At 36.0% G+C, this 25,671-nt stretch overlaps 3 protein-coding genes across 9 annotated transcripts; 2 read left to right on the top strand and 1 right to left on the bottom strand.

The window, feature by feature from the left end:
- Window positions 1-1,209: 1,209 nt before the first annotated feature.
- On the top strand, window positions 1,210-7,683 carry LOC117614958 (AFG1-like ATPase). 5 transcript variants are annotated; one of them, XM_034343906.1, is made up of 15 exons: window positions 1,210-1,652; window positions 1,992-2,286; window positions 2,379-2,458; window positions 2,855-2,955; window positions 3,125-3,247; window positions 3,480-3,549; window positions 3,956-4,042; window positions 4,132-4,197; window positions 4,326-4,456; window positions 4,695-4,746; window positions 4,848-4,976; window positions 5,074-5,164; window positions 5,881-5,969; window positions 6,344-6,537; window positions 7,268-7,683. In XM_034343906.1, the coding sequence occupies exons 2-15, from the start codon at window positions 2,061-2,063 to the stop codon at window positions 7,371-7,373; spliced, it is 1,545 nt and encodes a 514-aa protein (XP_034199797.1). In that variant the 5' UTR covers window positions 1,210-1,652; window positions 1,992-2,060; the 3' UTR covers window positions 7,374-7,683. The 5 variants fall into 5 exon arrangements, with proteins under 5 accessions (XP_034199797.1, XP_034199796.1, XP_034199800.1 ...); XM_034343905.1 differs by having other exon boundaries at window positions 1,213-1,652; window positions 2,373-2,458; XM_034343908.1 differs by having other exon boundaries at window positions 1,221-1,652; window positions 4,326-4,418; window positions 4,690-4,746.
- A 1,154-nt stretch (window positions 7,684-8,837) lies between these two features.
- LOC117636828 (putative clathrin assembly protein At5g35200) lies at window positions 8,838-14,138 on the top strand. 2 transcript variants are annotated; one of them, XM_034371526.1, is made up of 17 exons: window positions 8,838-8,966; window positions 9,049-9,078; window positions 9,450-9,593; window positions 9,676-9,745; window positions 10,115-10,212; window positions 10,514-10,655; window positions 10,739-10,839; window positions 11,109-11,192; window positions 11,533-11,583; window positions 11,696-11,761; window positions 11,851-11,916; window positions 12,022-12,102; window positions 12,191-12,268; window positions 12,682-12,846; window positions 12,935-13,010; window positions 13,114-13,247; window positions 13,489-14,138. In XM_034371526.1, the coding sequence occupies exons 3-17, from the start codon at window positions 9,516-9,518 to the stop codon at window positions 13,897-13,899; spliced, it is 1,701 nt and encodes a 566-aa protein (XP_034227417.1). In that variant the 5' UTR covers window positions 8,838-8,966; window positions 9,049-9,078; window positions 9,450-9,515; the 3' UTR covers window positions 13,900-14,138. The 2 variants fall into 2 exon arrangements, with proteins under 2 accessions (XP_034227417.1, XP_034227407.1); XM_034371516.1 differs by having other exon boundaries at window positions 8,839-8,966; window positions 13,114-13,250.
- A 7,713-nt stretch (window positions 14,139-21,851) lies between these two features.
- LOC117615025 (tetratricopeptide repeat protein 1) lies at window positions 21,852-25,409 on the bottom strand. Of its 2 annotated transcripts, none has more exons than XM_034343990.1 (5): window positions 25,059-25,409; window positions 24,567-24,746; window positions 23,508-23,634; window positions 23,181-23,294; window positions 21,852-22,306 (listed from the first exon to the last, which is right to left on the bottom strand). In XM_034343990.1, exons 1-5 carry the CDS (start codon window positions 25,263-25,265, stop codon window positions 22,191-22,193), a joined length of 744 nt encoding a protein of 247 aa, XP_034199881.1. In that variant the 5' UTR covers window positions 25,266-25,409; the 3' UTR covers window positions 21,852-22,190. The 2 variants fall into 2 exon arrangements, with proteins under 2 accessions (XP_034199881.1, XP_034199880.1); XM_034343989.1 differs by having other exon boundaries at window positions 24,567-24,749; window positions 25,059-25,389.
- Between the last annotated feature and the right edge of the window lie 262 nt (window positions 25,410-25,671).

Raw genomic sequence — 25,671 nt, 5'->3', positions numbered from 1 at the left:
TTTCTTCCCTTTATTCTTTCACGGCCGATCTGATGAAGGAAAGAAATGGGTATACACGCTGGTTCGAAGGGTGCCCTTGCTCCTGGCAGCCTGGGCGCTAAAATCCCTTAGTCCTTTGAATGCATGTGCTTGAAATTCGTTCCCCCCTCTCCTCCCCTCCCCCCCATTCCCCCAAATAAAATGTGCTGGAGCTTCCCAGCAGCTCTACGTACGTGGACATCCTTGCTCCCTTCATGACTTTTGTTTTTCAGCCAAGTGCTGAGGCTTTTGCAGGTCTTTATTTTAGTTACATGGGCCTTTTAGGATAATGAGTTGGTTTATCAAATAAATGGGCTAACCTCACCAAGTGTTGCCCTATTTTGTTGAGGTGTTGGGCTACTTTCTCTCTCTCTCTCTCTCTCTCTCTCTCTTATGTTCACCCACATGTTTGGCCTCAAGAAATGGGCTTAAGTTTCGAGGCTCCCAAACAACCCGAGACTTCCATTTCTTGGCCCATTAATGGGCTTCATGACAACTTGTTACCATCTATACCACAACCCACTCAAGCAAGTCCCGGACATTTGAGTGGCTTGAGCTTACTTAAGCTTGTAGCATGGTTTAGGTGGGAAATAATGATCTCCCGCTTGGCATGATACGCTTTTTATTATGATGTTCAACGGGGTAATTAGCATGAATTTGCAAAATTAGTGCATTTTAAATCTTCATCTCAATTCCTAGTACGACAGATTATTTATTTGGCATAGCATGTGGAGTGTGACTCGTGTATGACAGACTTTTGCATGTTCCAAATTGGATATTTTCTCAATAATGTGTCGTATTAGGCCGGAAATTTATTTGGTCCCAACCATAAATTTTTTAGGCCTCAACAATCATATGATCATTTAATCAAGAAATTATAAAATACAGTAATATAACCACATAATATATTTTATATACGTATTATAATATAAGTATATCACAAAACTTATTTTTTTCTTTATTAATAAATGTGTATAAAATATACCAAATTACTGTAATATTATAGTATTCTATAATCACTTCTTTCAATCAAACATAAATCATAGGTTTGACAACGATCTATCCTATAATGCCTATCTGATTGAAGCCCCCATACGGATCAGAGGGCCCCATATTTTTTTATAGCTTAGAATTGTGGCGACCCGGCTGCCGCCCGTCATCAGGAGAGCATGGGTTTTCTCAGCGGGCTCCACATCCCCATGCCCATCCTGGTTTTAATTTTTTCTCCCAACAAAATCGAATATCTCATATTCTCCTTTTTGTAGCAGAATAAAAAAATTCCAAAACAAATCTGAACAAAAAAACATTTTCTTTTTCCAAACCAAAACAACTTAGGGATGATGACGATGATAATTACGTTTTTACGTTTGTATTCCGAGTCAAACCAGCACAGAGGCCAAAAGCCAACAACCCAAAAACCTCAAAAGAACTCGGAACTCTCATTCTCTCTCTCTCCTCGGATTTTGTTGGACTTCTGTTTTCGTGTGCTACTACTAATACATGGCAATCTACTTGCCTTTTTAGTTATTTGCTAGTTTTGTTGTCGTTCATCTAAAAGCAGAGGACTTACACTTTTTCATCTCCTGGTGAAAAGCTCATCAATTCTGGGCACTGTTTCTTCTTTTAACATTCAGGTGCGTTTTTGTTTTTGTTTTTATTTATCTGGGTTTTGATTAAATTTTCTTTTTATGGCAATCGGGTATGAAGTGGGCTTCATGCAGATTAAAGACGAGATGTTATGGTGCCTTTTTTAGTTTATAGATAAATTTGAGTTTTCCACTTCAGCTGTTCTTAGTTGTTGGATTTAAATATCATCTTTAAACGACCCATGAATTATTGTTCGTTTTTTGTTCTCTATTTCTTTTCAAATTGATTGACTTATTGTCAGGTGTAATTATTATTAAGTATTTTCTTATCACACTCAAGAAATTTATTCTGCTTCACATATGAATTGTTTGATGCCATTGTTTCAGGGTTTGGTGAGCTTTACCTCTTGGAGTATCTAAGCTTACTGAAATTTCTGTCGGAGTTCTGGATTGAAAATGAGAGCAATTGCTCGATCTATTAGCCAATGTAGATCAGCTTTACAGCATCAAGCATGTCAATACTCAAGTGGTTTTGTGAGAAGGCAAAAGCTTTTGACAAACACCTATAATGGGTTTGTTTATAAACACGCTAACAATGCCGAATTCGATATCTTTCAACGACCCAGGTTTTCTGTGATCTCAAGAGCTCTGTCAATAGATGCTGCTCATGTTACTAATGGAGGTACTCTTCTATTTTGGGTTGTCTTATATACCTTTCTTTCATCATTAGTTTTAGTTTCCTCAATTTTTTGTTGGTTTTCGGATTAGTGGCAGATGTAAACAGAGCAGGGCCACTTGTTGAGTATGAACGAAGAATTGCCGCTGGTGAACTTGTTGATGGTGATGCCTGCCAGGTATGACAAACAACTGAGCGAGTGCATGCTTATCAATTTCGTAGAAATAAATGAGGAAAAGATTAAAATGAATACTGTTTGGGCATCTTGGTTTCATTCTAATGCTAAATGATGCAATAACGGTGTATGGAAACCTTGGAATTGAACTTCATGTTTTCATGTACTGTTTGTTACCGGGACACGTTATTTAGTGGGAAGTTCACCATTGATTTGGGCTAAAAGATTTGAACTTCAGGTCTTGTTTAGTAAATCCTGTGTTAATTTTGGGGTGGTCCTGTTGAATAGCAGCTCAATAAACTGTATTGAGTAAGGCAATCAATATGTCTTACCTATTGGTGTTGTGTTTTTTTTTATTTTTTATTTTTTTATTTTTATCGATCTGACTCATTTTTGCAGGTAGGCACCTTAAGAGAACTTCAAAGGCTCTATGATGAACTTGTTCAGTCAGCTGATGCCTGCCGATTGGATAGGTATACAGCTTCTGCGAAATCTGGAAGGTAATCTTTCATAACTTGTTTTTTTTTTTCCCACCACTTGTGATCCAATTTTAAATTCTATACTGATACAGCATTTCATTAGCTTCGTGTTGAATTTTGTACTTTCCTACTTTTAGTTTGTTCCATGTTGAAGTAGTAACCAATTGCTTATCCATTTGTATGAATGCAGGAGTAGGTGGTTGTGGTCTCGTTTCATCCCACAGTCTTCAAGCTCACCAGTCAAAGGTCTTTATCTTTATGGAGGGGTGGGCACCGGGAAAACCATGCTGATGGACTTGTTTTATGATCAGCTGTAAGTTTGAAATGCATGTTTGGTTGTTCTGTTATTGTTTGATTTCCATAGATATGCCGCACTGTCATTCATAATTCGTGAGAAACAGCCATTGTAAATTTATTATTATTAACAGATTTTGGTGTCGATCAAAATCTTATTTATTTCTGTTCTTGATTATCAACTTGTCCACCTTCTCTCTCACCATAGATTGCTGGTTTTATCTCCTAATACTTTGATTTTCATTTGTCAGAAAATGCAGTTGGAGAAAAAAGAGGATTCATTTTCATGACTTTATGTTGGATGTCCATAGATGCTTGCGAGTAAGAATGCAATTCTATTATATGGGCTTTTATTTGTCATGGACTGAGAAATATTTTCTTACTGGAACATAAGCTCTGTGTTTGGTAAAAGTGTTATAATTAAAATGTTTAACCAGAAAAAAATACATATTGGAAAGTATATGTCTTCCCATCATTATAAATGTAGATTACATCATCACGCACAGTAGCACATTTGGTAGTTTGGCACACCAACTCCTGGATGGATGAAATCCAAGCAGATTATTCTGACAGTACAATTGGTTTTCATACTTCAGGATTAGTAGCTCTTTTTTTCAGTCATTTGATCTTCGCACACCTTTGAATGAAAAGAATATTTGTTGCATTGGTATTACGTATTATACAAATTCCAGATTAAGGTTAACATGAATGTTTTATAATTTCTCAGAAGCACGAGGGTGTAGAAGATCCACTTGAAGTGGTTGCAGGAGAGATATCCGATGATGCAATCTTGTTGTGTCTGGATGAATTCATGGTAGAGCACTAGTATTTACAACTATGATTAGAAATCATCTCTGATTACTAGTACTTTTGTTGTACTGATTGTCTTGCGGTCTTTCATAGGTGACTGATGTAGCTGATGCATTAATATTAAACCGTCTGTTTAGACATCTATTCAGCAACGGTATCGTAAGTAGTTTACCTCCATTTACTTTCTTGTGATCGTAGTCTTTTATACAATGTGATTTTATGTATTCTCTAATTAAAATAATAATATTTTTCTTTGTTTTTTCATTTTTGGTGTGTGGCAAGTGTAGATTCTTGTTTCCACCTCCAACCGTGCTCCAGATAAGTTGTACGAAGGTGGACTACAGAGGGATCTTTTTCTACCCTTCATTGCGAGTTTGAAGGTATGTATCTGGATGTGGTCTCATCTGCTTGTTGTTAGGTTAGTTCAACCCTGTGATATTAGTATATGTTTGGCACAAAACAAGATAAAATGTGGCCAAGCCACTTGTGGCTTGACTAAACCTTTAGTTGGGTTTTATTTTGTATTAGAAAAACCTGTCTCATGTATGCGGTTTTTTGGAGTGTTGCATCCGACACCAATACTCGTGTGTCCTGCCCTCCTAGTGTGTTATTTAGTTTGCACTTCATAACAAGGGAATTTTTTGGTTGTAGGAAAGATGTGTAGTTCATGAAATTGGTTCGGCAGTAGATTACCGGAAACTGACTTCGGTGAGATATCAAGTCCACTAAGATTTGTTACCTCCACATGTTCAGGTGATTCTGCCTAATGTTTATAAATTTCTAATTTCATGTTTGCACCTTAACTACAGGCTGAGCAAGGTTTCTACTTTGTTGCCAAAGATTTGTCAGGCTTTCTGATACAAAAGTTTCAACAACTGATTGGGGAATACGAAGCTGGCCCACAAGAGGCAGAAGTAGTAATGGGAAGGACCTTAAAGGTACTTTCTTGGTTGCCTTTTGGTGAGGCATGTGAAGACAATATTATATAGTCCTGTTGTTTTTTGGATCTGACAATATATTTTTTATTGCCGTCAGGTTCCACTAGGTGCTGATGGAATTGCCTATTTTCCTTTTGAGGAACTATGTGACAGACCTATGGGAGCTGCAGATTATTTTGGATTGTGCAGTAAGTAAAAACTTAGCAGATTGGATTTTTTTCTTGCATATTAGCATATTAAATTAATTTTGGGAAATGCCCTTAAATACCACTATTACTGTAGCAAGTTCTCAAATAGCAGTATTACTGTAGTAAAGTTCTCAAATGGCACTATTACTATAGCAAATCGACAATATCTACAGTTTTGACAGAATACTGATACTTTAGTTATGTCATATCAAAACTATTTGGGATTGTTTGCTATTGAAATATGGACGAATTTCAACAGCATATCGAGATGATATCGATATAATGGGACTATTTACTAAAGTGATTCTGCTATTTGAGAACTTTATTACAGTAATAGTTGTGTTTGAGGGCATTCCCAATGAATTTTAGTTAGATAGTTGAGATATGGCACTATTGGGGTGAGACTTGAGTAGGGATGCAAAGCAGTATTCAGCACTCGTGCAGTCCTACATTAAAAGTAGGAGCTTCATGATATAAATCTGGATGATAAATTAGTACAGATGTCCTTATGAACCTTTATAAAAAAGGTTTTGCTTGGATGCACAAAGATATGGATTGAAATATTTGCTTAAATTTTGGGTCTTATTTATTGGATCCCCAGTAGTTTGTGCAACCAAATTTGTGGAGTTATCTTGTCCTTGTGACTGTCGAACACCCTACTCTTTTGGTAGTTCAAGAATAATTTCGTCTAAAGGTTCTTCATTTTCCTTTTACAGAGAAGTACCATACCCTGGCATTGGAGGGCGTCCCAATATTCGGACTCCACAATAGGACAGCAGCATATCGGTTTGTCACTTTAGTTGACGTATGCTACCTGTTTCTTCATGATTAGTTTGCCCATTTTCATTACAACTTACTTTTGGACTTCATGCTTCTGCAGCCAAAGCATTTGGGAATAAGATTTGTTCATATCCTTGGTTAACCTCCACTGGATACTTTTGTAACTGCATTTGAGTTATAGCTCATTTGCAGAAAGGAGTTTATTTAATTTGAACTGATTGTGGAAATAAGACATTCATTTCAGTCTACAAGTGTTGGATAGATAGATTTAGTGCTTTTTTAGTGTATTATCATTCTTGACAAGTTCATTAAATGCACAAATTAAATTATACTATCATCTGTTGTCTACTCTCCCATTGAGATGTTGAAATAGTATTAATTTCATCAATGCGGTTACAGGTGATGTACGAGAACAAGGCCAGACTGTTGTGTACTGCTGAGGGAACTCCATTTGAACTCTTTGAAAAGATTGTGACGATCTCTGATGCCCAACAAATGGCACCTAGAACCTCTTCGAGGTCAAGGAAAAATGATGATTCTGGGCTGTGTGTGGATAATGAATTGGGTTTTGCTAAAGAACGTACCATTAGTAGGTATGTTACTCTGCAGAATCAGTAGTAGGAATATTTTTTTTAAAATACAATATATGATGATATATGATATTTAATATGGTAACTATGAATTTGGAACTATATTTCTACCAGTCTCATTTGCCTGTTATTGCACATTAACATGTCCTTTCTAATTCATGACAACTCATAATTTTCTCTTAAATATGCATTTCAGTTAGATTTAATTGTCAGGTCAATATGCAATCAATTCTCTTGGTTTGGGTTGAAGGGCGTGGAAGAAAGTCTGGTGTGTGTACTACGTGTTTCAAAACTTTGTTTCATCGAAAAATCTTTTTTTGGTTTGCTTATTTTCAGACCTGCTTTAGTCTGATTCTAACCTTTTACAACCTGCTTTTGTTCTCTCTTCCAAATACAAAATCTTGATATTTATACGGGACTGTATCGATGATTACCTAAGCACGTAAGAACTTGTTCTCTGTGGTCAATCTGTGTTCCTAGGTCATAGATAAGTAACTGAAACTAAGCAGCTTATGGTGTAGTGTAGGATATCGAGCTACAATTATCATAACAGTTTTACCAATTCTATTATCTTTTATATATAACCTCCCGGAAGAATTGGGAAGGGAAAGGAAGAAAGCACTTGTCAATAAGTCTATTTGCATTTTGTATTTAGGTTGTATGAGTGTAGTTAATTTGGGTCTCTCTCTATTTCTTTCTATTGCAAGTACTGATTCTGAAACCATGAACGCAGATTAACAGAGATGAATAGCAAAGAATACTTGGAGCACCATGCTGCAACGATTGGAGAGAATAATTCACAGGAAGGCGCAATTCACGATAAAACCGTGCAAGCATGATGCAGCAAAAAGATCCAACGTCTTCTAAGTCCATCCAGTTAACCATTTGTGTAAAATAGTGTGATTACGTGTTAGCAATTCACCAGGTTTAGTGAGGGGTTCCTAGTTAAAAATAGGATTCACTAGATCTATTTTTTTAGTCTGTTCAATAAATGTAATCTCATTTGCCCTTGTCATAAACGTTATAACAAGCAACAGTTCTACTGGTTGACGCCCCTGTTTTTATAATAAGGCTCTGAAATTTTGAGCCTTGATTATTTTCATGCAACTTGCAGACCGTCATTGAAGCAGAAGATATGTTTCTGAGCTATTGAACTTGGTTCTGAGAATTACCTGGATGAGTCATATTATATTAAACAAAGGCTTTCAATCATTTTAGTTGTTTTATAAGGGCAAATGATAAAAAAAATCCCTAAAATACAAGCAATGTCTAAACCGGCCCAACCTATTTTCAAAAGAACAACAGTACAAGTTCAAGATATAAAGACATCAAGAAAAGTAGAAAAGTTGAGGATGACATATTTTCTTTGTAGTACACGTTCTTATTTTTGTTTATATCCCGTTGTCTTTATTATATTTCCCTTGTTTTGTGTTGTTCTTATTATATTTCCCAGTTCCAAGCAATATCAGCATCCACATCACATAAGGAAGTCTTTTTAATCTTTATTTTCTGGTTTTCTCGAGCAGACTTCTAGTCCAAAACACGAAAACACTATTATAGTTGTATTATTATCTTGCTAAACTAACTATTATTCACTCTTTGGACCTTCTACCCATGCAATATTGATAGGATAAGTTCCCTATCAATTGGATGAATTTGGTACCGGAAAGGGAAATAGGGCAAAATATAGATCTCTTCGACAGGATCTGACCTCCAAAGCTTAAAGATGTTTTTACTTTAGAGCTTCTCCAATTGATTTTTTTTTTTTTTTGGGTCAAGTGAACAAGAAAACGTGTGCGCTCCAACCAAATGTCTAACATAGATGTGAACAACAAGAGAGGGAAATGTGTCAAAAATGATGCCATCAAACTCAGGCGTCAATTCAATTTTGTGATTATAGAAAATTTGAAGATTTTTGGTGTGGAGCTCCTCCTCAGTTTTAAAGAGCCAAACAATTCTCGTCATGCTCTTATAGAAAACGAAAGAAAGGAAAAAACTCGTCATGCTCTTATAGAAAAGGAAAGAAAGGAAAGAAAAAAAAAAACCCACCTTATGGCATCTACAAATAATTATAAAGATAAGAGTCCAACACCAAATATAGCAAATAGCAATATAGAATCCTGGAAACAGCAATAGACACCAATCGATAGCCTATTGGATTTGGAAATACAAGAAGGACGTATTGACCCAACAACTCATTACCCAAAGCCATAATAATTCTAACATGCAAAATGGGTTAGTTTCCTAAATTAAGAAAAAAGTAGTCATTTTTGGATAATGATTTTTATTTTGAGTAATTCCACCCTAAAACCCAAAGCATTTTAGGGGAAACCCAAATCTAGATCTACCACCTTCTCACCCCACCCCAATGCCATGCCACCAGAGCTCATGGTGGGCGGAGCAATAACTGCTGATGATGTTTATCATCCTGAGTTATGTGCTTCTGTTTTTTTTCATATAGGTTTTGGAAAATAATTATTTATTCTCATTGCTTTAATTCCTCTTCTGGTTTAGGCATTCTCTGGCAGGCAACCAAACCCTCTGGTAATCGCATGGTTTTGGTTTTTTCCTTTTCCAACCATTTAATTCGTGTATATACATATGTGTGTGTGTGTGTGCCCCCATCATCTTCTTTGTATGTACATGTACATGTTAATATTCATTGCCAATGGGAGCAATTAATAATACAATGTACAATAATACTATGTATAACTTGTATGGCCTTTTTCTTTTTGCCCATTCTTTTGTTTCATTTCTTTTGAATGAAATTGTTCTTTCAAATATTAAATACCATAGCCTAATTAGGATTATTGTGTATATTTTTGTGTGATTTTGAAATGAATTTTTGTTCAATTTTGTTGTTTGATAAAGATCAGTACTTGGGGGTGAAATTGTTTTGTTGGTGTTTTCTTCAGTTTGTTCGGAATTGTTGCTTTGGGTTTAGAGATTATATATATATATATATATTCTCCTGAAAGGGAATGGCAGCAGGCAGTCAGCAAAGCTTAAGAAAAGCTTTGAAAACTGTTGGATTGGCAAAAGCCAATGGCGATTTCAAGGTAATTAATTTTACATCATGCAACATCATGGTTTATGATTGACAAGTTTTGAAAGGGATATTTCATATATGTACTACTGCAGGCACTGGATGTTGCCATTGCCAAGGCCACAAGTCATGATGAAGCATTGCCCAAGGAGAAACATGTTTTAAGTATGTGAAACTTTCTTTCTTCCTGGCCAACATGCATTTTCTGTGGAGTTTATATACGGTTGTCATTCGGTCCTATACAGTTTGATCCATGGTCTGCAAACTCCTGTTGATAGCGAAACTGACCGTTCAATTTTTCAGTACTTTTTTTCTTTCTTAATTGCACGGATAAAATGCAGGGAAATATTACAGCAATGAGTGATTTCAAGTATCTAATATATGTCGATACAAAATGACAAGTTTATTATGTATAATTTTGAATGATATACACATTTGCTTTGTTGAGTTGATTTATGAACAAAATTCAGTTCCAAAATTTTTTTATTTATGGGCTATTACTTTAAGTTAATCATTGTGTTCTTCTGTTGCCAGCTATACTAAATGCAGTTTCGGCATTTAGACCTCGTGCTGAAGCTGCTTACTGCATCCATGGTCTTGCAAGGCGTCTTAGTAAGACTCACAATTGGAAGGTATGTCCCTGATGACCTTGGTTCAATTTTATTTTTACTAGAGCAAGGATATTATACAAATACTAAAGCAAGAAATGGAAAAAAAGAAAGAAGAAAAAAAAGGCCATGCAATTTTCTTTATTCAATACCAACTTTTTAACTCCTCGTTCTCTATTGCTGATAAGATTGTTTTATTACTTGTATTCCTGCTTCAAACTCCATATGGTTCTTGTTTATGATGATCTCCCTCTGAAAAGGACATCCCCTTATTTGTTAGTATATGAATATATACAAACAATCTCAGCTTCCAGTGTATGCCTAGGTAGCACTGAAAACCGTGATTATTGTACACCGTGCTTTGAGGGAAGTTGATGACACATTTTGTGACGCTGTAGTCAAATATAGCTGGAGTAGAGGTCATATGCTGAATTTATCTCATGTTTGGGATGGATCAAGTTCAAGTGGTATGATTCCTTCAGTAATCTTTTCTTTCAAACGAGGGTTTTTAGTAGCGGTAACTGACTATGGAGGTATATTTGGCATGAAGCATTGGATTTTTCTGCTTGGGTGCGGACATATGCATCATACCTTGAAGAGCGTCTGGAGTGTTTCCGCGTATTGAAGTATGATGCCCAGAAAGATCACTCGGTATGAAGTTTGAATTGGAACTTTATGTGTAAGCAATGTAATTTTTAGGGTAAACCAACTATTGTTTAGTATGAGCTTTATGCATTGGTTTTAACATATTAACTTATGAACAACTCAAAAAGAAAAGGAATGTAGCCCTTCTGTGTACTCATAAACCTTGACCATGTTATATTGGTTTCATGTTGTTTCTATTCTCTTTTCATATTATGGTCAGTTTTGTTCTGCTGTTTGGAATAAAGGGTCTGATATCTTTGATACATTTTCCCCAGAGAACTAAGGAACTTGATACCCCAGACTTACTAAGGCAATTACCTGCCTTGCAACAGCTTCTATCTCGCCTTCTTGATTGTCAGGTGCGAACCCATGTTTTTCCAGTAATCGTGCCTTATACTCTTTGAAATTTATGTGCCATCGTCGTCTTCTTTTCCTCTGTGTTTCAACCTTTATTTTTCTTTTTTCTTTTCAGGCTATATTGATTGATTGAAGTTGTATTTCTTGTAATCTTATTGGTTGTAGTTGTATCGTTTTGGTTTTGTTCTGTTGAAAATTGATGGGAATCTTTTCCAACAATGTTATGCATCTCACCCTTATATATAATAAAAGTATATGTTTCTTCTGTGGAATCATGTATACATATAAAGATCTAAGAATGCCTTATAATTACTGAAAAACTGAAGGTGTCCTATTTTGCAGCCAAAGGAGGGAACTGTATGTAATTGCTTGATTCAGTTTGCCCTGTCAATGGTAAGAATTATCAAAACCTATAAGAATTACAATAAAAAAGACAAAAGAAAAAATAAACTAGCTTAATCTAATACCATTTCAAACTAACCTCCTTACGGTGTTCCTCCATCAGGTTGCAGGTGAAAGTGCTAAGTTGTATGCTGCAATTACTGATGGCAATGTCAATTTATTAGACAAGGTGGGTTGTGGTTTTTGTCTGTGCAACATGATGGGCGGTTCCTAGCTTCCAAGAAACATCAATGTATCACTCACTTTATTTTCTGGCAGTTCTTTGAGATGCAGCACAATGATGCAGTCAGAGCACTCGAAATTTATAAGAAGTCGAGAAGCCAGGTATATGTCATCTATGATACGTTGCTTATGTTGTCATAATATTGGTTCCTTGAAAGATCTTGTATCAAATTTATATTCAACATTGGAAACTTTATGTTACTGCAGGAAGAGAGGTTATGTGAGTTCTTTGAGATCTGCAGGAGCTTTAACTTTGGACAGGCACTGAAATTCATCAAAATTCAACAGGTTGGAGCTTTTAATGTGTCCATGTAGTTCTGTACTTGTTAGTGCCCTTCAATTGGGTTGTCAGTATGGGTAACATTTATAACTGCAGCCCCCTGCATCATTCTTGACTACCATGGAAGATTATGTGAACGACGCTCCCAGCAGTTCAACGCTTCAACATACGCAAGTATGATGCTTCAACTCTTTGCTTCGGGGCTATCTTGTAATGCACACCCCCATAATTTGGCAAACTTATTTGATGCAAAGGAAGCTAATTTCCTTGTGAAGAAAATCAAATTGTTTTGCATGCTTCTTCTCTTGGCAAGCATATACCACTATAAGTTTATAAAATAGTTCTGTTGAAATTTGTCTCACACACATACAGAGGCATGCATGCACAAGTACTTCCATAACTTCTAACTGCATTGCATTTTCATCACCAAACTTTCCTTCTTTTAAAAATTCTCAATTATTGAACTATGCTGCATCGATTATCATTCAAAGTGGATTATGAAAACAATGGATATATTTTAGGCAATTGGGATCTTGATTTCCTTCATTAATCCTGAAGCAAATTAACAACCATAACTTGTTTGTCAGATCAATGAGAAGGAAGATGCTGCTCCCCAGGTAATTCATCTGGTAGAAGGTGATTTGTTAATTGACCATAAACAAGATGATAACGTAGAAGAAAAATCAAATGCCAACGGGACAGCCCCTGATCAGAGTGAGGCTGCTGGCACATCACAAGTGATTGATCTTCTGGTAAATGCTTATATGAGCTACTTTGTTTGGCACAAAACAGACAAATTTTTTTTTTCCTTCTACTCATATGATCTTGTCATTCCATTAGAGCTTCGATGAATTACCCCCAGTAACATCAGAGTCAGATGAGCAAAATTCTCTCGCACTTGCAATTGTTCAATCTGGTAACTCGTTTTCCTTTCGTTTAAATTGATATATAGTAACATGAAGTGTCTTAGTGATATATTGTTCATTTCCTTCTACATTTTATCACATAAAACCCATCAGATTCCAAACCAGATGGTCTCAATTCAACAAGCTCGGAGTCTAGTTGGGAGCTTGCACTTTTTACAGCTCCAAGTTCTAATGCAGATGCAGTTTCAGCACCAAGTTCTAATGTAGCTTCAGCTGAAGAGACTAAGGTGGTAAGTCTTCCGTTGTCATGTCCTGACACTTCTACCTAAGGGATGCCCCCTTGCTTATTTACATTTGAATTAGGCCAATTCGGTCCAAATACAATCCACTTCGATTATAAATCGATTCGGATTTGGATTAGGCCAATCCAATCACACCAAGTTATAACATGTTGTGAGGAAGAATTACTCAGAAGATTAGGGTAACATGTACTTGGTCACTTTTAATTCTGTTCTCAAATATATGCAGGCTGTTGGACTGGACAGATTGACACTGGATAGTCTATATGATGGTGCAATGGCAAGTACACCAAATCAGAATGGCTTCTACCACAGACAGGCACCCTCTAATCCTTTTGATGATGCCCCAATTAGTCCTTACCAATTAGTCCCACTTCCCCAAAACAACATGCAAATGGCTATCATGCCCCAACAACATGTACAAGACCAAGTCCCATTTTATGGTCTCTATAGCAATGCAATTCCAACAGCCTCAACTAACTCACAAATGCCTTTCATGACCCAACAACAAGCTTTCATGATGCAGCAGCAACAGTTAGCCAACATCAGTGATATTCCATCAAATTCTTCTGGCAATCCCTTTGCTATTGAGCAGAGTTATTCTCAACCGCCGCCAAACTCTTTCAATGGCTTCATTTAGTGGAGGATCACAGGAAATTGTTGTGGTAATTAAACATTTCTACCCCAAAGGTTTGAGACATTTGCAGTGGAAGAAGCAGCACTCAGTGTCATGAACGATTTTGATGTTAGAAAACCAATTCTCCATTGAGTTTACTGGACAGTTGATCAGTACATAACTATCTTCTTCTAATGAGAAAATGGTTTGCATGAGTTTGTTGAAATATAATTAGTTGAGACCAAATTGGTCTCTCATCTGATGCCTCTCATGAAGTTTATTATGGGTGAGATTGGCTAGAAATCAATCACCTGGCTAATGAAATGCAACCCAAGACCCTTTCCCCCTTTCCCCCTTTTCTTTTTCTTCTTTCATCTTCTTCTTTCTTTTGGTCCTAAGAAAAGAGGAACTTGTTAAACTTCAAAAACATTAAAATAAAAAATACAACCATACCTTGTAAGTTTCATTTTTCTCACCCAAATTGTCAACAATGAACTCCAAAAACTCACAAACCATCTTTCTAATTTTAGACCATCTCACTCTAAAAAGACCTACCATCAGGGATACAAAACACATGAATAAAATACAGAAATAATTAAGGCTCACAAAAATAGAACATAAAATCCTGGCTCGTTGAAGTTTGCTTGAGAGGGAGTTGCAGGAACTCATGGTGTCCATAAACCTGCTTGAGATGAAAATCACATAACACAAATGTTCCTTTGGAAGAAGTTTAACCATACAACACAGAATGATGAAAATGGACAAGGAAAAAAAAAGGGAACCTTTCCAAAAAGCAAAACTGCAGAACTTCATGATTTGAGACACACTCAACAACTTGATTGCCTTATCTGAAGATATGAGAATGTGTAAAATGCATTTGACCAATTCCTCCATAAAATTTGAAGCTGCCAAGAAACCTGAGTCTGTTTCAAAACCATAAATGCTTCCAATCTCCCACCAAGCCAACTCTAGGAGGTACACTATCAGTATGACAACCATAATCTCATGAATTACTATTTCCTAATATCTGCATATTATCCACAAATTAGGAAACTAGTAAAGGTAACTGGTATTGGCACTCCAAAAAAGTGATCATGTACTCCTCTAGTATAACAACATAAGGGGAAAATTTCACTTGGAGAAGTGCAGAATAATACTTTTGGAGTGCCGATAACAACTCTTTAAGTAAATAATCATGTAGGGAAAAGGGAACTGAAGTATCTCGACTCTGTTTGTACCCATTGCCTAAGAGTTCCTCAAGTTGAGTAAAAACAACCTATAAACCCACCTGCAAAATTATTTCAACATTTTATTACATGCCCCTGCAGAAGCAACCTTGAATGTAAACTGATAAGGAAAAGATATAACAGAGCCTAAGTGTAAAGTATAATTCATTGAAATTCTGGTTAAATCTAGAGAGACGCCAGAAGAGAGGAGGAGATCGTGGTTTGAAAAGCTCACCATGCATCCAATGCAATGAAATCAATTTTCCACAACCAGACATACAACTGCAGGCACATAGCTTCAACTGCCTCCCGCCACCAGCATATGTCTCATGGAACTAATAAAAAACAACTTTGGTCAATGCCGGAGGCGACAAGTTTTAGTTTTTTTGGAGATGTGTTTTAGAAACAAAACTGGTACCTTGAGATGAATGACTGACTTGAGTTGTATAAACTTCACACCACCACTGCACACTACTTCGAAACATTTAGCATTTGGGGATACTTTGTAAGCTTACTGAATTTGATTCCATCCAGGTTGACAAGTCGGGTCTCTGTTAATGAGCACCCTCAATCTTGAACTACATATTTAAACATAAATATGTTAGAATATAAAGAATACTTCAAAACTCAGAATTTATTTGTTTTAACCCAAATAATATTATAACTCGTAGCTTTATTTCAACTGGTTGACTGATTAACTAAAATGAGCAAGGAAGAGAAAAAATCTAATGAGAAATGAAAACAAACAGCCAAAGCATTCTTAATAAATATTTACATGATTCTCGATTATAAAAGGTACTCAATCTGATGCTTCTGATGGAAACAAATCTTAGCAGGTTATCATATGGTTTAAATAATCAGATATCTTATTATTGCAATGTGCAAAATATTCACACACAAAACACTATTTTGTGGTTGGAATCGAATTCCTATTATGAACACTAACTATGGCATAGGAAATAAGAAAGAAATACTGCATCACAACAGGTAATTAAGTTAAATGAATAGTACGAGATACATCAGGAGTAGTTGATTTAAGACCCAAAGAAAAAATCGTACCTGTGATCTTTGGAATATGTGAAATCTTGGGCCATTCTGCACCGCTCTCCTTGTTGCATCTCTCTTTTAAAAGGGGACAACCACTAATGTATAATATCTCTTTTAACTTGGTGAGATATTGTACAGCTTCAACTGTAGGTAGATACATCAGATTCGCACACCAAATTATACGTGGATACTTAAGAGATGCAAGGTTTCTCAGCCACTCTGGAAGAGCCTCCATTCCGTCAAAGGATAGTATTTCCAAACATGTTAGAGAAGTAAAGTGTTGAACTTGTTCAGGCGGAGACTCGAGCTTAGGCCAACCCCACAAACTCAATCTTTCAAGTTGTGATACCTGAAAAGTAGGAAATGAATGGAGCACCATCGAAAACCGACCAATTTCCAACTCCTTCAAGCTGGTGAGGCAGTGTGGGGATGCTAATCCACGGGGTAGACTTTTCAATCCAGCACAAAATGATCTCTTCAACTCACGGAGGTGGGCCAGGTTGTCTAAGCTCGGAATAGTTTGTAGACTAGGACACCTGCTTAATGTCAATTCCTCAAGAGAGAAGAATTTTTAGCCCATCTGGTAAATGCGTCAAGTGTTCACAACCATAGATACGCAGTGAATGGAGCGAGGTACAGGATTCTAGGCCAATCAATGGACTTGTCCCATGAAAGCCCTCGATTTCCAGTTGACGAAGGGATGCAAAGCCACGTAAAGTTGGAACTGACTTTAGACTCCTGCAATACTTTACAGGCAACTTCAGGAGAGACGTAAGAGCATGTGTGACTGGTTCTGGTTGTTTTTTAACATCACTTCTGGCAGAGAAGCAAGCCCCCTCATATAATTTTAAGACTCGTAAACCTTTAAAGCTCAGTAAGGCATTAACAAGAACTTCATCTTTCACAAAAACTGAGTGTAATTCATGACCACATTTTTTTGCAAGTAGCACTGAAGTTGGAATTTCTGCCATATGTGGAGTCTGGTTGAAGTCTTTACCCATTGATTGTGATATATGCTTTGCAAGATCATGGAAAAGATGGTGCATTCGGTGATAATATCATGATCATCCTTGGTAACATCTTGAAAAAATGAGTTCTTGGATAGAATTCTAAAATACTTATCACCTATGTCCTCCATGTCTAGATTATCTTCGCTGGTAAAAAGGTGCAGCAACCCCTGAGCCATCCAAAGTTCGATCAAGTCATCCTTTTGAATTTCGAAATCTTTGCTAAACATTGAGCAATATGCAAAACATTGTTTCAAAGATATGATTTTAATTGATCAAAACTCAACTTCAAAACCAATAATATTCTTTCTTTCTCCTCCTTCTGATAAATCCCATATGTTACATTCTTGAATTGAGCACCATCCATCTCTCTTTTTAGAACGCATCATATTGCCCAAAACTTGTTCAAACATGAGTTTCAATCTTTATCAAATGACAGTATGTTACAAAATGAAAGTAAAATAGTAAAAAAAGAAGAGGAAATAAGAGCTTTATTAATTAATGAGTGACAAATTGATAAACATACCTTTGCCACTAATGGTACAGCTACACATTTTTTAGCAATCCCCCTTGCAATCGTCCCTTCATCGTTAGTTAAAGGAGCACTCCCATCTGGAAATGCTTTATCCTTTAATATGAGCCAACATTCTTCATTTGATAGTTTTCTCAAATGATGCCTAGGAAGTGTTTGCCCAATTGATGCAACACTAACACTTCAGGTAGTATTTGTACCAAAAATCGTATTTTTGCCTAAAATGGAAGATAATGTTCCATGAACATCAAAATGGCCAAAATATGGCTAGACATGCATTGCTGCAGTCAGTTGGATTGGGCCCAAACTTCAACTTCCAGCTCTCAAATCAAGTTTCATCTTTCATGAAAGTTGTTCATCCAACATATCCAAATTTGGGTTTATTCGGATAAATTTGGAATCCTCGGGACATCAAACATCAGAAGCATACCAGCAACAGCGAAAGCTAAAAACAGTGGCAATTCGGGCCAGCTTCCAGTCCTCAAATTAACATCCGTTATTCATGAAAGTTGTTCATTTGGATGTCTACTACGACATATCCAAATTTGGCGTCATTTGCACAAGTATTGAATTTTCAGGGCATTAATCATGATTTCTGACTGTGACAGCAGTCTGTGACGACCAGTCAGTTGCAACCATGCTAAATCAGATTTTTTATTGCTCAAATGGAATTAAGTTCTTCATGAATGTTGTTCCTACTTATGTGGAGAACAACATATCCGAAATTGGCAGGAATTGGATCAACCTAGCATTCCCAGTTTATTATGCATCAAGGCATGTTCGGAGAAGAAATTTAGTAGCTGCTAATCAAGTTACTTCATCAATGAAGGGACTTCATCACAAGTGAGTTGATTCAAAGAAGAATAAAATAATGATGGGGTGGATGGAAACCTTTTAATATTCTTTGTGATGAAGAATATTAAAATAAAGCTAAAGCTCAACATACAAGTTAAAAGGTTGAAAGAAAGAGAAGAAATAATGCAAGTAGAATTAAAGAATGAATAAAGAAAGAAGTAGAGATGGTGGTCATTATTTCTCCATTTCTTTTTTCTTTTAGTCAGCTACTTTGGCTGTCACTCACCAATCAAAGGCAAGTGGACTCATACTTTGGATTTCTTTAAGTCTAATAGTGACAACTTTTGTCATTTCTCATCCAAGCCTCTTAGCAGCTTTTTTGGGTTTGCTTGTATTTTTAGCAACCCACTCACCAAAATTAATGGCAAGTGGGTACTTCAAATTGGGTGCTGGTCCCAACACTCAACCGACCTCATTCTCTATAAATTGAAGGAGAAATCATCAACAAAAAACGACTCTCTCTCCAAAAACCCGACGCAACATCTAGAAAATACTTGAAAAAACTCAAGATCCTTTCAAACAGGCTTACTTGATATTCAGATAACCAACTAACAACTCCTGCATTTATCTTTTGTTGCTCTGCCATCTTCATGGTATGACATCTTTTAAATGATCAATTTGCATTTATGTATTACTCAAACTAGACAGAGAAATCTCCAATATTTCTTGTATTGTAATTGGTGTTTTGAATTAGTTAAATGGAGAATTCTATGACTCTTGTCTTTCTTTGCTATCAAGCTAAAATTGGATAAAGAGATCTTGAAATTTGTCTTAGTTATTTTTATCAAATATCTACTAATTTAACTCTTCTCACATTTATTTCCATAAAATAGTTTACTTTTCCGCCTTTATATCATTCAAGTCCATTATTCGGACCCAAAACAGAGGTCTAGGCCCGAATAGGGCTCTGCTTGTCCGAGAATAGGGGCTAGTTCAGGCCCGAACTATATCATTGGGCCCGAATTGATTAAAACCTTGACCCAATCTAGGGTCAATTTGGATTTAAGATAGGTTTCTGAACTCAAATAGGGTAACATTAACCAGACTTTAGTTTCCCTCTTGTTTGATCAGGTATTGTTCATATCTATCAAACTAACAACGCACAAATGAAAGAATATTGAAGTCCCCTTGATTGAGGCATAGAAAATAACTTAGCCAGGCCAGTACCCCCTTGGAGCACAATGACTTGAGCAGAAGTCCAGAATAAGCACAAATCCAATAAGTCAATATCATACACTACATATACCAGATCTATTGGGCTGGTCTCATATCCAGTAGTGGCACGCCTACGCAATTCAAGGTCAGGACAAAAGGAAGTGCTTTCAGGGTATGGAATCAAAATCTAGTGCTATATTTCATATATCTTGGGTAATTGTTTGGTATTTTTAATGGATTTGAGATATATGTGCGTAAGGAAGTGCTTATTACATATTTGTAATTACTGAAAAACTGAAGGTTTTGTGCCATTTTATAGCCAGAGCTTCGTGCACTTTTCTTATAATAAGAACATACTTAACATACAAAATTCCATATATATTGTAATCTAAAGAACCCATAAACAAACTGCAATCGAGAAAGTGAAAAGAGCAAGTACATTTATACCACAAGTTCAAAATGATTATTGTGACAAAATACTTCAAAATATTGTTATTTCAATCGTAAAAATGTCATGATATGGTTCAATAGTACAACATTCTTGATAGATGCTTGCGGTACCTACCCTGAAAATGCACCTTTGCCTTCTCCTATCTTTTAACAAATATACAAAAAGTGTTCAATATCAAAATGTTTAAATAGATCTCTACCACACAAAAAAATGTATAATTAGATGCATTCATTAATCTTGTGGTGTTTCTCAATGCTTCCATCTCTCTTGTGCTCCATGATAATGAAGACTACGGTGATGTTTTCTTACATCAACCTCCCTCTCCATCTCGCTTTTGATGAACTTCCCACATTCTTTTCCCATCCTTACTAAAGAAATAAGGCTTAGATATGAGAAATGGAAAATAGCAAACAATCCAAACAGTCCAAATAATAAACATATAAACATCCATATGCAAAAAGGACATGCTCCTACTGTCTTCTAATAAATTTTGCTCAATACTGATCTTATAGCACATATTTTCAAAAGAATAAATGCTGATGATAAGGTAATGATCTTATCTAATGCTTATCACTTATACTAAAGTTTTGCTGGGCTAACTGGAAGTTGCAACATATGTTGCGAGAGTATGATACTCAGAAAAAATGAGCACAGTGATAATGCAGCATGTTGAAATTAACTATCAATATTCCCAATTCCCAGCAACCTACATTATGCTCTATCATCGAAACCAGTACACAAGCCCGGGAATTCTCAAAGTCAAATAAGCAGAACACATCAAAACCAAAAGACAAATAAGCAGAAATCTAAAAATCAAGAAAGACCCATGAAATGATGAAGAGCATACTTAAACAGAATGTCATACAACCAGGTTTTGCAAATCTACAACTAATAAAATAAAGCCTAATTAGAAGTTTGACAACCAAGATATCTGAAAAAGAAAAACCATCCCACAATTAAATAAGGCTTCCAACTTGTACATGTAGATCTTTTAAAACTAACTTCAACACATGTTTCTCAATTTCTTTCAACAATTTGTTTTTAACAACTAGTACCTAATTTCTTTTAACATGTTTCTCAATTTCTGATTCCTTTTTATTTCTTATGGGTCATATTTGTCAGGTCCGCATATTTACAAAGAATTCCTAAACTAAAGCACTAGATTACGAAGATAAGATTGCAAAGAATCATCCTAACCCAAACACCTAAATGATGCAAGAGTTCAAAATGTAAAGAGAGAAAAGTATTACACAGAAGCCCTAACTTTAAAAAAGAAAGAAAAAAGTATGTGGAAAAACATGACATTTGAGTTTGAGAGTATGGAGCAGTTTCAACCAAAGAGACAGGGGAAGATACCTGTAAGTGAGAGAGTAGAGAGCAGCTTTAGAGAGCCCAAGCAAGTGATTTGGAGGATGAGACAACTTTTCTCTTCCTCTAGAAGTCAGGAAGCTTCCAATGCCCATGTAATAAATAAGGACTATGGGTAGAGTGTGGAGATGGAGATGGGGAGATCTGAGGTTTTTATTCCGATTGTGAAAAAAGAATATAAATCATGTAATTGATAAGGACAATATGGTTAATCCAAAAAGTTAACTAAATGGTACCGCCTGCTTCTTAAACCAGCAGTTTTTAAAAGCAGCTGATGCTTCTTAAAAACCGCTGTTTCTGACCATTATTTTGAGGGAAAAAGTAGCATACTCATGTTTTACCAAACACAAAAAATTTTAAATTTTCGGATAGAATCTGTTTATTTTAAAAGCAATGTGTTACCAAACTAGGCCTAACAATTTTGCAGAAGACCCCACAAAACAAACACAAGAGAGCTCAAATGAAATGAACATTCATCAAGTAATAATTCCATTCATATGTAGAAACCCTAATATCTTAAAATTCATCATACCAATACATACTATCCACAAATGATTTTATCAACTCTGCATTTACTTGTAATTACCAATCCTGCATACACGACAAAGCCCATGCTCCTTCAGATCACCACCCTGATTCTTCCCACATTGTTGTAGAATATGACCACAACCACACTAACGTTGGAATGAAATAGAATAAGAGCCAGTGTTTGGATCTTTAACAGATTTGAAGTTGTCCACGCTCATTCCAAAACGGCCCAACAAAGAGTTACCCATATCTTTCAGCTTCCCTGCTCACATACAAAAATTTCAAATGCTTAGTCTACAAAAGATTTGTTTTCCTTTTGAGAAACATGAAATTGTAGTGAAACTGAGGAAAGTACACAATTATACATCACAGAGGACAATATGCTAGCTAACAGCCAAGTCTAAAACTTAACAGTGAAGTATGCCACAAACATGCAACATATACCAGTCTCTGGCATAGCAATTTAGAAACATCATATCAACTATCACCAGAAAACACAGAAATGTGAAGAACTGTCGCAGACATGAGATAGAAGAATTATGATCTACACGGTCCTATTATTATTAAGTTGACATCATCCACGAGTATAAAATATTTGCTCAAACGCTCCTTCAACAGCAACGTCTTTCAGAAATTATGAACAAGTTCCAGCAAAAGGTTAGTGTTCCATAAGCAAAGATCATCAGCAGGCTGATTTCAGGATTTGTTTTCTTTATTTCATATGTTAGTCTTGCCTTATGTCACAAAGTCAGAAAAAAGTAGTTATACTGGTCTTTGGGAAAGTAATTAATTGACTTCGCATAAACGCATTGCCTATTTGCCCCAACAATACAGTCTAATTTCCCTGTCCTTTGTTCTTCGTTTATAACTAGAGGAAAGAAGTCATGTGAAGGCTAGAAGAGTGGTCTATCTAAGACATGGATTAGGTTTTTATTGTTTTTATTTTTATTTTTATTTTTTTTGGGCATTGCTCATGGTACATACAGCTGTTGGGAACAATTTGATCAATTGGCCACAAGAAAAAGAAAATAAAACCATAAACCATGAAACTATAAACAATATAAATGCACAACAAAATAATTTATCCAACTTACCAATCATCTAATTTACCAAAAGAAAAAGAAAAAGAAACTTACCAATCATCTCCTCTTTCATCTTTTCTCTCTTTTCTTCAGCCAGCGGCCCCAGGCGACGAATGGTCCTCTTCGCTTGGTCATTTGAGGGATCGAGTTCCAAGATTTTTTTCATATCTGCAAAGTAAAAACAAAAATTTAGCAATACATATGAGTATAGAACTACAAACCCACATACATGAGAGGACAGAAGTTGGTTCTAGTGAGCTGAAAAAGGGTCAAGAATAGTGGAGTACTGTCCAGGAAATTGAACGATGAACTGATGAAAGATATCAATTTAGACTGCAGTACAAGGTTAAAATTAAAAAGTGGCATTAAATCCAAACTTACCAGCAATAGCCTCTTCGAAATGCTCTAGTTTTTCATGTGCTTCTGCTCTTCTAAGCAGAGCTTTCATATATGAAGGATTTAGTTCTAGCGCTTTTGTGCATTCCTTGATTGCATCCTCATATTTTCCCTGTGATATTAGGATTCCAAGATTGATAATAATTCAGAATTAAGAATGCATAATCAAGAAGTTGCTGGCGTCCTGGAGTTATAATAAAAAGAATAAGAAGCCTTTTAAAACCACGTAACAAGACAAGTAAACAGGGGAAAAACTAAAAGTGAACAGCTTACAATAAATATCAGCAGTTCTACTCAGTCTGGACATAGGAAGACATGTGATCATAAGATTTGGTAACCATTGTCATCATTTAAAACATTCAATATTAGAATTTGTTGCCTTTCACAATAAATCTTAATCCTAAAAATTAATCATCCTTCGAAAGTCCCCTAATAAATCCAATTTCATTTTATTTAGAGCAAAAAATAGCTATTTTCGCTGAAACATATCTATCATCATTTCAAATTCAAAGATTAATAAAAATGTCAAGTCAAATGATGAAGGAAATTGATCACATCCTTGCTCATTAGACCAATCTATGAATCACTTGAAGTCACATACTTTTACCGGAACAACTTGCATGCTCCAACAAAGACTACCAAGAAAATAAGGTTGGGAAGGCAAATAGCATCCACTTTGAAATAGTAAAAGCAACATAATGTCAAGTATATCAAAATAAATTTTCCTACATATTTGGTGTCATAGCTTGTCCAATATGCGGACATCAAAAGGGCATTAGAGGCCAGAAAAATTGTAGGCCAATTAAACAAACTCTAAAAGTACATGAAGCATGCATCAGTGCATGCAACTCTGTCAAACATGAAGTGGAACCATCAAGAATTTTCTAAAAAATAGAAAAACTTGAACTTGTCTAAACAAAATATGAAAGTATTAGGCATGTGTATTATTATGTCAATATCAATTTATCAACATAGAATGTGAAAATCAAGAAAAACAATGAAAATTTTCAGGATATTTCCACCGATTTTAACCACATCACATACCAATTTCGAACAACATATTGCACTGTTTGCGTGACATATTGAGCGTAATTCCACAGATGATGGCATGTCAGGCGCAAGGTGTAAAGCAAGCTCATACTGTGATAATGCCTCTTCATATTGCCCACTGCCAAACAGTCTATTGCCTTCCATTTTCACATCATTTGCTTGTTCAAACGCCTTCTGCTTCAGATGCAACCAGAACAACTCAATCAAATTTATTTTAACAGGAACATGAGAATCGTAGCTATAAAACCAGATTACCGATCACATAGGAAACACTGCATATACAAAGAGAGAAAAAACCTAATTGGGTTTTATTGTAAGCAATTCACAGTAAGATTTCAGATTCCACAACATAACAATTTACCAAAAAAAATTCATTTTTCAAAATTTGTACAAAATTGAACTCACTGATCAGCTCCAAGTAACAATAAATAATTGATTCCCATTCGATTACGAATTAGCAGAAAGATAGTATTCCGAAGAAAGTACCTGTTTCAATGCGACGTCGTCAGCCTGAGAGAGACTTTGCTGTTCCTCTTGTTGTTGGGTTTCGTCATCGTTGTCGCTACCGTTGGATCCGAGTTCTCCGTCACTGGCAGTTTCGAAGCCATCGGAGGCATTTCTGTTGGTGGAAGACGAGGGTTTCGGAGAATTCAAATCGCTATGCTTTTCTGTCTCTTTTTCTTCGATCAGCATCGCTTTGTCAGGAAATTGATTTCTTCCACGAAGAGCAACAGAAACGGGAAAAGGTGACGGATTGGCTGCGACGATAGCTTTTCTTGTGGAGATTTTATATACGAAAATGACGCAGATGACTTTACACTCCGTGCTTCCAGAGAGCTCCTTTTTTTTTTTTTTCCCCCAAAATAGTATAGCCGTGCGGCTTTATTCGGGTTTTATTATTTTAAAAAAATCGTATAGCCGCACAGCTTTACTACGGTAATTTGTTTTTAAAAATTGTATAGCCGGTCGGCTATACTTATCTTGAGACGTCGGCTCTCAGGCGCTAGGTGTAAGAACCCAAAACAAAATATCAAAAAGAAAGAAAATATCTAAAAAGGGAAGGAAAATATCTTTTAGCGAAATGACCAAATTGCCCTCG

The sequence above is a fragment of the Prunus dulcis genome, chromosome 1 (assembly GCF_902201215.1).
Source record: "Prunus dulcis chromosome 1, ALMONDv2, whole genome shotgun sequence".
Classification (NCBI taxonomy): Eukaryota; Viridiplantae; Streptophyta; class Magnoliopsida; order Rosales; family Rosaceae; genus Prunus; species Prunus dulcis.
The sequence above is the reverse complement of the archived record's forward strand: the minus strand, read 5'-3'. Positions and strand labels throughout refer to the sequence as shown.